This window comes from Euprymna scolopes, chromosome 46, assembly GCF_053919585.1.
Source record: "Euprymna scolopes isolate OS-2025 chromosome 46, ASM5391958v1, whole genome shotgun sequence".
Taxonomy (NCBI): domain Eukaryota; kingdom Metazoa; phylum Mollusca; class Cephalopoda; order Sepiida; family Sepiolidae; genus Euprymna; species Euprymna scolopes.
Window position 1 is genome coordinate 104,002,225 of NC_136527.1, and position 14,305 is coordinate 104,016,529.

Consider the following 14,305-nt stretch of genomic DNA (forward strand, 5'->3'; position numbering starts at 1 on the left):
AGCAAAAATTAAGTTTTTCTTAAAGAAAATTAAAAAAAAAAAAAACTGGGCTTTGTATCAAAACTCGTGAGATAATTATTTTCTGATAACTTTAAAAAATATGGGCCAATTTAGCAAGACAATTTTTCTGATTGCCTTCAGAAACTTTTACTAATTTTCTACCTTATTCTTTGTAATTTTTGGATATGTTCATTACTGCAACATGACAATTCAGTGGATACCATTGGTTTTACCTGCAATTCAAGATTTCAAATTTTGCTATTATAAAAGTGAAATTTGAAATATTGAATGAATGCCAATTTGCAAGTAACAATAGAATTTCTCAAATTATAATTTTATTGTATTAATGTTGAACAGTAAAAATTTAAAGGACTTAACAAAAAATGGCATTCTGCCATTAAATTATATAGTGTTTTTTTTTTTTTTTTTTTTTTTTTTTTACAAAAATAGTTTGATTTTCAACATTAGTTTTGGAATTTTGACTAATTTCGATATGGCACAACATTACATAAGTGTTTTTGTTTTTTAATTTAAAATTCTTTATTCCATTATAATGCACTAGCACTTTAAGCTATAGTCAACAAATCGAATTTTTAAACATCATTTTAAACAAAAACAATATTATATACTTGTGTCGAAAATAGTAATGTATCCAAAAATAACGAAAATTCATCGAATAGAATTGATAGTTTTTAGTAAAGTCTGTCGCTCTAGACAAGATATTGCAGCCATGACACAAATAATCTAAAATGTTTCAGTTATGTCCCCTGTGTATAGTCTCCTACTGTCAACTTTGTAATATTTAAGAAAAATGCGATTTTACCCAATTTTCCATAAAAATTTTAACGAGAAATAAATTGCTACTTGTTGATTTTTCATAATTTTTTGATATTACTATTTTTAGCATGAAGTACATATTGTTTCTGCTTAAAACATTTTTTTTTTTAATTAGTCAACTATTTTAACAAGCAGCAGCACTATTTCACTTAAGTTTTTGTTCCTAAATTTTTTTACCAAAAGTCTAACTAAAAAAAAAAATTTACCAAAAGTATAAATAAAATAAGGGAGATAACTGTAAAATTCCAACTTCCACACAATAATTTGGAGGACAGGATCGCAGTTAACCGATAAATACTATGGTTAGGAAACTCCCCATCCTAATAGCATGAGCGATCTGCAAATTTCTAATGATCTTATTCACATGAAGATGCCAATGTACATATGCAAACTGAAAATATATGAAGCCATGAAAAAAAAATTTTTAATTACCCTTCAAATCTTTTTAGAAGAAAAAAAATCAGAAATTTTTTGTACTCTTATCGTTTCTCTCTTTTACCCAGACTGGTGATGGTGTCAATGATGCTCCTGCCCTGAAGAAAGCCGAAATTGGTATTGCCATGGGTTCTGGAACTGCTGTCGCCAAATCTGCTGCTGATATCCTTTGTCACAAAATCAAACTTGAGAATAAAATATACAATTTATCGTAGAATGAAATGCTATGAAGACAGCATGTATAAAATAGACAAAAAGGAAAAACAACTAAACACAGGGAGAAATTGTCCAAATAAGAGATTTACCAACTTCATTCTAGTCAAAATTAAAATATTAAGTGTATTTTTATGACCGGGCAATGCCAAGTAGCCTGCTATATATATATATATATATATATATATATATATATATATATATATATATGAACAAATGATTAATAAAACATGGTAAGACATCTTGAAAAGAGTTAAACATTTAATTTTAAAAAGGGAAGCACAAGATAAGTGGATAGTCCTTAATCCGCGGAGTTTCGAAGAAATACTCTCCTTCTCATCAGAGGGCAGGAATTAGCAAAATGCAGGATCGGATTTTGCATATAAAAGTATTTAATGAAACTACAAGTAAGTCACAGATCTTACTTGGTTAAAAAAAAAAAAAAAGGGGGTGAGGTAAGGGGAATAGGAGGTAAAAGAAAAATGATAAAAAGATTTCACATGAATGGATAGTCCGGTGAAGGGTAAAAAATCCAAGAATGGTAAAATCCAAAACGGTCGAATTAAAAATTTCCAATCCAATGGGTAAATTCAAAATGGTCCAAAATGATCCAAAAGGCAGAGTTCCTTGGAAAAAAGCGCAAATGGAATGAATTCCAAATCATTAAAAGAAAAAGCACTGGAGAGAATATTTAAAACACGTCTGTCAAGGCTGGAGGAATCAAGTAAATTATATATATAATGTTTTGTTGCCCTAAGTTGAAATTTAAAGAAATAAGAATCTTAACCCTAACCCGACGGTCCGCTGACAAAGGAGGGATTGGCTTAGTAATTCACTCCTGTTCGTGCGTTCACACTTTTCTTAATAACCACGCCTTGGATTTTAAAAAAATTTTACAGACATTAGTCATGGTGAAAGTAAATTTTTGCCAGAACGGATTTTTCCGGGATAACTCTGGTTGCCCTCATGCTTTTCTAGGAGGCATTATAGGGGTAAAATTGCCCCAAAATTGTTGTGGTACTAGTGCGCTTATTGAACGGTGCTGAAATGTTATTTAGAAAGTCATTCTTAACATGAGAGGAGGGTGTTTGTAACTATATTCTGTACTTTAACCTAACAATTCTAAAAAAAAAAAAAATATATATATATATATATATATATAAAACTTTAATTCAACTTTAAATATTACTTAAAAATAGTGCGGTTCCATAAGTGCACAAGCACCTCCATTTTATTTGCACTTTTCTTGATTAGCACAAGTTATATTTTTTTTTTTTCCACAAACATTAGTAATGGTGAAAATTATTTTCACTTGTGGAGCTAAGCTTGTTCATTTAGAAACTTGCTTCTAAGCCACTCGGAGGTATGGGTTACCTCACCAGATCAATACTTTGATCAAAACAGTAGTTCTGTTGTTGTAACCCATCTTATTTTGCTTACTTAAAAATTGAATGAAATTATGGGTGTGTATATAATTCTGTCCCACTACGCGATTGGAAAGTTGTAGTTTTTTATAAGATAACTAGCGGGAGTATCTGGCGTTCCCCAGGTGTTTCGAGGTGTAAAAGAAAGTGTTAGTCGAGCAGGCTCGAACCTGTGACGCGAAGGCAGTGAAAGAAAACTTGACATCCTACCGCTACGCTACGAGGCCATAGAAAGTGAAAAGCGTTCAAATTTGTCAATCAAAAAAGTTGATAAGTGAATGAGTTTACGCGCAGAAATAAACGTTGGCTGAAGGCCAGTTCAGCTTTCCGCTGTTTCATTTATATTTCCCCACAATGTTGGGGAAACCAAGCTCCCCTCCAAAAAGGGGAGCTCTCAAATGAATAGCAATTGTCTGATATGAAGGGTTTTCCCCACATTGATCATAGCTGATTGCTTTCAAGACGTGCCGGCCATGAAGGCCATCAAGCTGATTCGATTCTGTTTCGTTTTATTTATATGAAAAAAGACAAACACTGGAAACCAGGTTTTTTTTTTTTTTTTTTAAACTCGCTCCAAATAAATGTAAAAACGACGCCGTTCACAAATCATAGATATTACCATCTAGAAGTATATAAAAAGTTCTAAACTATAGCACCCACCCACTTCAAAGTAGAAAACCCCTGCAAAAAAAAGCTTTTGCCAGATATACATATGTTCGCATTGCATCCTTTGCTCTTGAGTGAGAAGAGATTTCGTCTTTGAAGTCATTCTCTTCGGTATGCGTGGAGAATCTTGTCACCATCTTGATTATGAACGGGTGCGCGATGTCGTTTTGAAGACGAGATCTGTTGCTCGGATGACCCATGCTCAAGAATGGGTTGTACCAGGATTGTGTGTAACGGGACAAAAAAAAGTATCAAATATTTTTTAAATCTTTAATTTTAGTTTCGTATTGTTTTATTTGATATCTTATTTAGAATTCAACTTATAAAAAAAAAAAATACAGGTTTTTGTTGTATATACATGTCACAAAACATATTCCAAAAATCACAATTGATAGTGGTCCTGGATATGACCTTAAACTATATCAGCTGGTGAGGTCACAGCTTGCAGGCGTTAGGGAGTGTGGAGCCACCCTTTAATTGCCATTGCTCTCAGGTCCACTCTGACCCGGAGTAGTAGTACCTGTTAGTCCCAACTATGGGTTGAATAGAAACAGACTTGAAAAAAAAAGCATACATTCTATTAAGAAATGTTTCTTCTGAATTACTGGATTCGACATTAAATAACCTGAAAAGGGTTGATATGCCGTAAAACAAAAACTAAACAACTGATAGTTTTTTTTTTTTTTTTTAACTAAGAAAATCGAATGTTATAATTAGGGCTATGACAAGAATATTATTTTCATTGTTTTGACTCTCGAGTATATATCCGACACACAGTTAATCGAGAACCACATCACTCTATCTAAAAATGAGATATTAACTGATATATACTTGAGTCAAAATAATGAAAAGAAAGGTGTTAAAATGCAAGGGCAGGCAACTCAATTCAAACTATAAAGATCAAAATCAGTTTTGTAATGGATATAATTTACTTGTAAAACTGCTAAAAATTGTAACAAAAAAAAAAAATTCTTAAATAACTGCTTGATCAATTTGATTTTTGGAATATGACATCTGGTACTCGTACAGTTTTTTCAAGACATTAAAAACATGAAAATATTGAAAAGGTTATATTGTGCATATTCATTATGGAACAAAGTACTCCGAAAAAAAAAAAAAATTTAATTTCATCAAGTAGCTTTTTTTTTTCTTTTTTTTTTTTTTTTTTTTTTTTACAGCGAAAAAAATGTTATGATACCGAGCAAAAAGTTTATATTTTCAGGAAGAAAAACTAGTAATAAAGATGGGGAGGGATTGTCGGCATTTTACATGGAGTTATCTCCCCGTGGCATATTCAAAAATTTCCATAATGGCTTCAAAGCACTCATAAAAATGTTTTTCCGCTGTAAAAAAAAAACCTACTCTATCAAATTAATTTTTTATTTACGGATCCGAACAATATAACCTTTTTTTTTTCTTTTTTTTTTTTTTTTTTTTTTCAATATTTTCATTTTTTTGAATGTCTTGATTAAACTGTACGAGTACGAAATCTTTATTCCATGAGTACATAGATCATAAAGACTTCTATGTTTTTAATTTAGTCAAATTCAAAATAAGCACCATTTTTGTCTGTGAACTTCCTTGACTGCCGTGCCGTACAGATGGTATTGGCTGATGATAACTTTGCCACCATTGTCTCCGCCGTTGAAGAAGGCCGTGCCATTTATAACAACATGAAACAATTTATCCGATACTTGATTTCTTCCAACGTTGGTGAAGTCGTCTGGTGAGTGCTTCTGGAATCGTTTGACAGTTTCCAAATATGTGTAACACCTGAGTTTTATCCGTGATTTGAGTAAATAGCAGTGATGGAACGATTCCAATATTTTCCCCGATTCCAATTCTTTATAAATTTCTCTGATTATTTAACTATAAGATTGTTACTTTCTCCGATTTTCGTAAAAACACATGTTAAAAATGATATTTTCCTAAACGTCAAAATACACTCGTGGAGGATGATCTATTGATTTTAGTGTTACTTGTATTTTAAAATCAAATATTTATTATTTTATCATTATTACCAGCAATAGAAGATTTTGCTTTAAACAAAATCAAATAAAAAAGACAATTAAAAGAATCGTTTTTGGCATTGGAAAATAGACATCAATTTTTCCGATACCCCCAAATCTTCTGATTTTTCCAATAAAATAAATAATAATAATAAAATTCAAAAAAATTGAATTATCTAAAAAAAATATATTTTAAGGAATAAAATATTCTTTCAATGCCTATTTATTTTATTTTATTTTATTTTTTATTTATTTTTATTTTATTTTAATGTCAAGAGACATTAAAATAAAATTTGAAAAAAAAAATTTTTAAATGGATAAAAATAAAGAGGTGAATTTATTATTTTATTATTATCAGCAATGGAAGATTTTACTTTAAACAAAATCAAATCAAATAAAAAAAAAAAAAAAAAATTTAAAAAATTAAAAATTGTTTTGGAATCGGAAAATAAGCATCAATTTTTCGAATACACTCAAATCTTCTGATTTCCGATTAATCGTCCCAACGCTAGTAAAAAGTTTTATAGGTTTAAAAGCCTTCTTAAACCTGCACTTTTAAAATACCAAAGACTTTCCCGACAGTCTAATATTTATGATCTGTACTTTGTATTTTTGACGAACATTACTTATCTGTTTGAATCTGTTTCAGCATTTTCCTGACTGCTGCCTTGGGTATTCCCGAAGCTTTGATTCCAGTCCAATTGTTGTGGGTCAACCTTGTAACTGACGGCTTGCCCGCCACTGCCTTGGGCTTCAACCCTCCAGATCTTGACATCATGAAGAAACCCCCCAGGAACGCCAAAGAATCTCTTATTACTGGATGGCTCTTCTTCAGATACTTGGCTATTGGAGGTAGGCCACTACCCGTTTCGTCTTGTAGACTAGTATACACTCTTCGTTAAAAATGAATGCGATGTCAATATTCGTAAAATTTCTGATCTAAAGAAGAAAAAAAAATCAACTTTATTTATAGTGAAAGATTTCTTATTGAATTCATTCCACGTGGTGTGTGTTGTCTGACTTGCTATTTGGTTTTTCGTTTCTCCCTTTTATCACTTTTAGATTTGTTCTGTAAACTAGTGCTAAAATGGAGGCGGGGGTAACTATGCTACGTCGGTATTCGCACCAATCTCTAAGAATAAGGGTCCTGGATATGACCTTAAACTATATCCGATGGTGAGGCTCCAGCTTGCGGGCTTTGGGGAGTGTGGAGCCACCCTTTAATTGCCATTGCTCCCAGGTCCACTCTGACCTGGAGTGGTAGTACCTGTTAGGGTCCCAACTATGGGTTAAATAGAATCCGACTTAAAAAAAACAAATATATTCTATTAAAAAAAAATTTTTCTTCAAAAAAATCACTAGATTTGGCATTAAATAACCTGAAAAGGGTTGATATGCGATAAAACAAAAACAACCAACAATCAACTAAGAATAAAATTATTGTTTCTGATCTTTAAAAAAAAAAAAAAAAAAATCCCTAAAGGATTTCTTTCTGAATTCATTCCTGATGGTGCAGTTTGTCTGACTTGCTATTTATTTTTTTCTCCCTTACACCATTTTTTTAAAAGATGAGCTATATTTCTCATTCTGATTGACATGAAGGCAAAAGAATGTGCTTGCATAATATCTCTTGTTTTAAAACTGGTTCCACTTGTGTTACTATCCCTTACGTATATTGTATTATTATACACCTGCATTTTACACTTGTCTTGGCAGCAACGCTACCCCAATTTATAACTAGCAGTCTTAGTATTGCATACCTGTTTATAATTTGATATGTATATAACCGACATGGCCATTGATCAACTGTTTTTGTGTGTGCGCGTGTATAGTTGTCACATACAGTCTATAAGGAGATCTTAAGACACGCACTTTTTCTCCTTGTTTCGGTCGGTGCCCCTCATGACGGTTGCACTTCAATCTGGAAATCAAACCATGCTTGTTCCTAAAACATGACTTGTGTATGATTATTCGTAGACAACCTTTATTCAGGATTTTCCTCATCTCTGGAAGAGCCTCTGCATCGCTAAATCGATTCAGATCTCTTTTCCGTTTCCTCATCGTGACAGCAGAACTCGTTCGTTCTGACAGACTCTGGTTCTCGTCTAAAAACTTGTGTGTCCCTTCCTTATATATTAACATGTGGAGTGGCAAATCCTGTCAACACAACTTGCACTCAACATGCACTGATCTGCCTCGTGATCCTTGCTAGCACGCAAGTGCAACACATCAGTCAACGAGTTTGAATCCTGTCGGTATTTACCTTTCAACCTCTCTGCACTTGAGCACGTTGGTTCAAGCTAGTACCGTGTTAATGTTATTTACGCACATCTGTTCACTGTCCTGCCTCGTGACCCCTGCTAGCACGCAGGTGCAACACGTCAGTCAACCAAAGTCAATTAGTATGAAACTTGTCAGTCTTAACCTTTCGACTTCTCTGCACTTAATTTGAACACAAACAAGTTGGCTTAGTCCACATTACTGACACATTTGTTCACTTGTTATGGTTTCATAATACCAGCTGAATTGCTCAGGTATTTTGCGGGGCCAGAGTATGGCACCTTATGTGTGCTGGCATACCCTCCTCACCGTCCAGCCTTATGCTACATCTTCCCGTAGTGGTAGGGAGGTAGATATGTTATATTGATTTTTGGGTTTGAGTTCACACGCACAAAAAAAAAAATAAAATAAATGATAAATAATTGGGGTTTGTATTACTGTACACATAGATTCGAAAAAGTTGTCAAAAAACAAATATATAACAAATAAATGTTATCAAAGGCAAGATAAGTTACTTTTCTACCAAACTGGGTATATTTTTTGTTTTTATTCAATGTAACATGTTTATTCAGCTCAAAAAAACATGCAGTGTTTACCGATGTATTGGAAAATTCAAAATGGCGCCCAACAATCTCTTTAACATAGTACGTTTGGCAAAAGGTGTAATAAATAATAAACTAGATAAAATACTATTTAAAAAACACCGAATATATGTCAAGTTATGTCACGGTAACATTTAATGAGCGAATTTCTAACAGTATTTTTTCTTGTTTATTATTTATAACATCTTTTCCTGAACTTACCGTGTTTAAGAGAGTGTCGGGCGCCATCTTGAATTTTCTAATACATCAGTAAACACTGTATGCTTTTTGAGCTGAATAAACATGTTAAATTGAATAAAAACACGAAAAATATATCCAGTTTGGTAGAAAAGTAACTTATCTTGCCTTTGATAACATTTATTTGTTATATATTTGTTTTTTGACAACTTTTTCGAATCTGTGTACAGAAATACAAACCCTGATTTTTTTAAACTACAGTAACCTATTTCTATCGTCATATGGGAGTGATAATCAAGTTTTGCATCTATTCATTCAGATAAAAAAATTTGGTGGTGCATCATTTTTTTTTTTATTTACAATATTGAAAAGTAAAAATTCTATTGCCACAAATCATTTTTTTTTCCTCACATCAAATGTTGTGATGTTCCAATTTTAACGAGATCACCCATTTATTTATTTTTTCTTCAGGCTATGTTGGTTGTGCTACTGTTGGTGCTGCCGCTTGGTGGTTTATGCTTTATGAGGATGGACCTCAGCTGAACTATTACCAATTGGTAAGATATCTGTAATTCCTTATGCTTTACAATATAGAACTATAATACACTTGTATATGTTTTTTTTTTTTTTTTTTTTTTTAACTCTATTTGAAAAATGATCTCATTTTTATAATATATATTGGCAAATTTTCATCATTAAAGCTTCTTTGATAATTTTTTATTACCAGAACATATATCATGCTAAATTCCAATAAGTATTTAATTTTTCGAAAAATTTGTAACTTCACAAACTTTTGTCTACATATGAACAACAGAGATATATATATATATATATATATATATTCCTTGATTTTCATATATGCAATTCAACTTCACAAACTTTTGTCTACATATGAACAGAGATATATATATATATATATTCCTTGATTTTCATAACTTCACAAACTTATATTAAAAACTTAGGATCTGTGTTTCGGTCATGGACCATAACACTGAACTTTTTGTAAAATGATCGCCATTGGAATTTAGCACTCTTTGTGTGTATATATTTTGAAAGGATCAGCTGAATCCTTGATATGAACTTTTTTGTTTTAATTTGTTTTTACATGATTCTGGATTATTTTGATAAAATATTAGAATTTGAAATAAAATTTAAATCGTAAACTTGTAAAAAAGTTTCAATAACATTTTATATTTTAAAAATTCAATCTTGCAAAATATTCTACCATAAAACCAGTTTCATGTTTAATTTGAAAAAAAAAAAAAAGATTGAATAGTTTAAGGGTATGATATATACTAAATGAGTCATCCAGGAATGTGGGGTCTATGCTTGTAGCTTGAAGTTGGCATATATATATATATATATATATATATATATATATATATATATATATATATGTATATGTATGTATATGTATATATAAATCTTCTCTCAAGGCTTATTTCCTTATTGCTATTTGGCTGAATTTTTTTTCTTTGTGTCTTTTCCTATTTTTTCCTTCTGTGTCTGATTTCATCTTTTGCTTAAAACTGTTCACTGAAAATGTGGAATGTTTTTGTTTTAAAGATTTATGATGGGGTTTTAGAAAGTTTTTTTTTTTTTATTTTAACAAAGTATGACTTCCTGTCTCCTTCCACATTCAGTGAGAAATTCATGATTTAGTTTTTTCCTCTCCATTGCCTACTCGCATTCCTGGTCATCTCTGGGTCAATTAGTATTTCTTGCCCAAATGTAGACAATAAGAACACACCACTATTTTAAACGCTTTTTTCATGCAAATAAAATAAGTGCTATAAATTTAAAAAAAAAAAAAACTAATTTAAATCTGTTTATTAAAATCACTCCTAAAGCTTGAGTGAAATTTTTAATTTTTTTTTTTTTTTGTAAATTCAGTCTTACCTATATTTTTAGCAATCCTTTTAAAGTTTTAAATTTTAAAATGTTTTTAATAACTGCAAATTATTTTAATAAATTTTTATATAAAATTGTTTTTACCATAATCTTTGAATCAAAAAAAAAAAAAAAAAAAAAAAAACTTAAAATGAGTTTAAAATCTTTCATAGTGCGAATAATTGAGTAGAAAGAAATGGACACTTTTGGAAATTATTGGATGAAATATTTTAACAGTATTTCATCTGTATGTATTAGAATTTTTTATTTTATAAAAATAAAATTTCCTGTCAAATTTAATTTAAATTAAAAAATATTCAAATCTTTTGCAGAAAAATTATCAACTTCATTTTTCAGCTTTTTTGTTTTTGTATTTAAAATATTTTAAACTTACTTTTCTCTTTAGCAGTATTAAATCCCACTTAAATTTGTTTCAAAATTTTAAATAAAAAAGAAGACTGCCAATGTTATTTAAATGTATGGAAAATGTTATTTTTCTGGCTAAAAAAAAAATACTTTGTTTTTTCTTTGGATTACGAACACAAATGCACAATAAAATGCTTGATTTTTTTTTGTTTTTAAACTTGTAAAAAAATTTCTAATTAAAACTTCGGAAATTATATTAACTTGACTTCTCACAACGTAACTGCCAACTTTCTTCAGGTGTGTATTGTCGCAAAATCTGTACATAATTTTAAACTGAAGCCTTTAATTCAGTGAGGGATTGTTCCCATTCTGTCAGCTTTGATTGGATAGAAATAGATTGTAATTAATATTGCCTGTACTGAAGATTGAACCTTCAATGACCCGAAGATTATCGTTTCTCATTCAAGCAAAATGACTTTTACCTGATCGTCTCCGTATCACTTTTGACTGCTCACGGTATCCTCACAACGTCTTAACCTCACCTTCATGTGTGACTTGTTGCACTCTGGGAATCTTGTCTAACTCCAGATTTGTACAGAATTTTAAACTGAACCCGTTATTTGATCTATGCTGGGAAATTGTTCTCGTTCTGTCAGCCATGACTGGATAGAAATAATTTGTACTTGTATCACCCTGTCCTCTCGAACTGATAAGTTTTCTTGTTCGGTTGATATGGAGAATGTGATTGTGAATCAAGGCTTTTACCCGATCATGGCTGCGAGAAAAGAACAATCTACCCTAGGGATTAAATAAAGAGTTCAATTCAAACTTTTCTAAGTTCAAGAAGACTCACCTGAAGTTTGTTGAATTACATCGGTCGAAGCATGGCAAAATAAGATTAGAAAAGTATTGAAAATTGCAAAGTTTAAAACCTCATTTTCCAAATTTCTGAAATCTTAATATTTTCAAATTTCAAACATGGTGAAATAAATCGGTTAGCCATTTTATTCAATTAATAGTTTTTGTTGCAATGTTTACTTTGAATATTTGAAATTTAAAAGCAGTCTTAAAGCTTCAGCCTCTGTCTCATCGAAATGTTGCATCCCTCTGCCTGTTCTACAAGTATTTTAACGGTGAATGCTTTGACAAACTACAAGCACTTGTACCCCCTCGACATAAATATCTTCGACAAACCCAACAAGCAGCTAAATCCCACCCTACACAGATCCCTAGATGTAAGTTTTCTACTCCAGTAGTTTCTTCTCCAGAACTGCTAGACTTTGGAACCCCCTTCCGAATCTTCCCCAACTGTACTGACATGCAGAAGTTCAAGTGTAATGTGAACTGATGTCTTGCTGCCCAACTTCCTACATAGTACCCCTGTAGCTTTCATGTCCCTGATAGTAAGTAGTCCCTACATCAGTGGCAATGTGCCTTGTTTGGGGTGAAAATGTAAAAAAAAAAAAAAAAATTTTTTTAAATGCTAAAATAATTTCTGGCTTGCATTAGAGGCAGCAATAAAACCTGCCAGCCATTTTTTTTTTGATCCATTAATAATAGATGGAAATAAATGGATTTATTTACTTTGAAATTTGAATGTAATTTTGAGGCATTTAAACTGAAACTAATTTTATAGGCCGAGTTTAAGTTCAAACATCAAGTATTATGGTGCATTTGTGCTCCTCACTCAAGAATAAAATGAATGTTTGTGTAGTAACGCTTATTTCAACAAAAAGAAATTACTGAATAATTTCTCTTAAGCACATCTTTTAAACTTATGTTTTATGTTAATGCTTTTAATTGTAAAAAGAAAATCAAACATGAAAATAACAAGCTCTTTTTTTTTTTTTTTTTCAGTTATTTTTTAACAGTATTCATCCCCCCCCCCCACCAAAAAAAAGGTGGTAAAAAAATTAATGGCAGTGCAGATCTCCAATCCTAGCAATACTCCTCCACCTGTTCTTGTAAATTTGTATAATTTCTACAAATTATCAGGGAAAGATCTTACGTTTTTAGACTGAAATCATCTGTATTTAATCCAACATAATCTAAGGAGGTCTTATATTCCTGGCCACAGTAATCAACAGATGTTTTGCAGCCCCCCCCCTTTTAATAATTTCTCTTAATCACATCTTTTAAATTTGTTTTATGTTAAGGTTTTTAATTTTAAAAAGAACATCAAACATGAAAAATAACAATTTTTTTTTTTTTTTTTTTTCCAGTTATTTTAACAGTATTCATTCCCCCCCCCCCCAAAAAAAAAAATTAATGGCAGTGCAGATCTCCAAATCCTAGCAATACTCCTCCACCTGTTCTTGTAAATTTGTATAATTTCTACAAATTATCAGGGAAAGATCTTGCATTTATAGACTGAAATCATGTGTTTAATCCATAATATAAGGTCCTTTTTTTTTTTTTTCATTAATGTTGATTGTGGGATTGTGGATCTTTTTCTATTGAGATCTCCACAACCAAAGAATGCTTATTATATTAAGCGTGTTTATTTCTAGGAATTTAGCGTCTGCCATGAAAATTTAGTTTTTAATTTAATTGCTGTTTCTAAAATGATTTAAGCATCTGCTAGATGTGTCTAAGCTCTATTAAATGTGAGGATCAGGAATCAACTCCCTTCTCCAATCTTTAGTTTTCCCCCAAGCTTTGTTTCTCCTAATCCTGGATACATAATTTAGTTGTCACTTTCAAGGTGAAGTTCTTGATACTGAACAGTCGGACTGGGTTACTAGTCGAGTTGCTGTTTAGACACCAGGGTCGTTACTAGTTAAGTGGCTATGATGTTGAAAATGCCCAAAAGAATCGTCAGAGCCAGCAGCTCTTTAAGACTTATCCCGTAACATTTTCAGGCTTTTATTTTTCTCCAAAATATTTATAGGATCTTTCCCCCAAATGTTACTTTTTTTTTTTTAATAAGAGTTTATTTGGGAAGTGGAGAAATAAAGCTGTATGGTGACAATAAAAATATCTTTATCTAATTACTGTGATATTTTCATTCCTTGAATATTGAAGTTATTTTGTGAAAATATTCCGTTTTAGCAGTTGCTTTCGAGGTTGGTTGTTTCCTATCAAGACCAGGTTGGATTACTGGCCGAGTTACTTGTTCATTTTATATATATATATATATATATATATATATATATATATATATATATATAATTTGTTTTGTAAGGGTAACAATTATTTTAAGTTCTGCCTCTAATTAATTCCCACAAAATAAGCTTCTGGGCTGCAAATTTTCAAGAGTCTAAAGCATTACTGTGGCTCTTCCAATGAAAGTTTCTAAAAAGAAAAAAAAAAAAAAAAACTTAGTTGGCCGAGTAAATGTTGCTAAGAGCACTTGATTTTTTTTTTTTTTTTTTTTTTTTTTTTTTTTTTTTTTTTTTTTTTTGTG

At 31.1% G+C, this 14,305-nt stretch overlaps 1 protein-coding gene across 2 annotated transcripts in view; it reads left to right on the forward strand.

Annotated features, from left to right (window-relative positions):
• The window catches only part of LOC145270752 (sarcoplasmic/endoplasmic reticulum calcium ATPase 1-like), a 225,956-nt gene that overhangs the window by 134,528 nt on the left and 77,123 nt on the right, over positions 1-14,305 (forward strand). For both annotated transcript variants that reach the window (XM_080126351.1, XM_080126352.1), the window contains exons 18-21: positions 1,341-1,434; positions 5,175-5,301; positions 6,234-6,436; positions 9,115-9,200. In XM_080126351.1, coding sequence (XP_079982477.1) covers positions 1,341-1,434; positions 5,175-5,301; positions 6,234-6,436; positions 9,115-9,200 — 510 coding nt within the window. The remainder of the gene's footprint in view (positions 1-1,340; positions 1,435-5,174; positions 5,302-6,233; positions 6,437-9,114; positions 9,201-14,305) is intronic.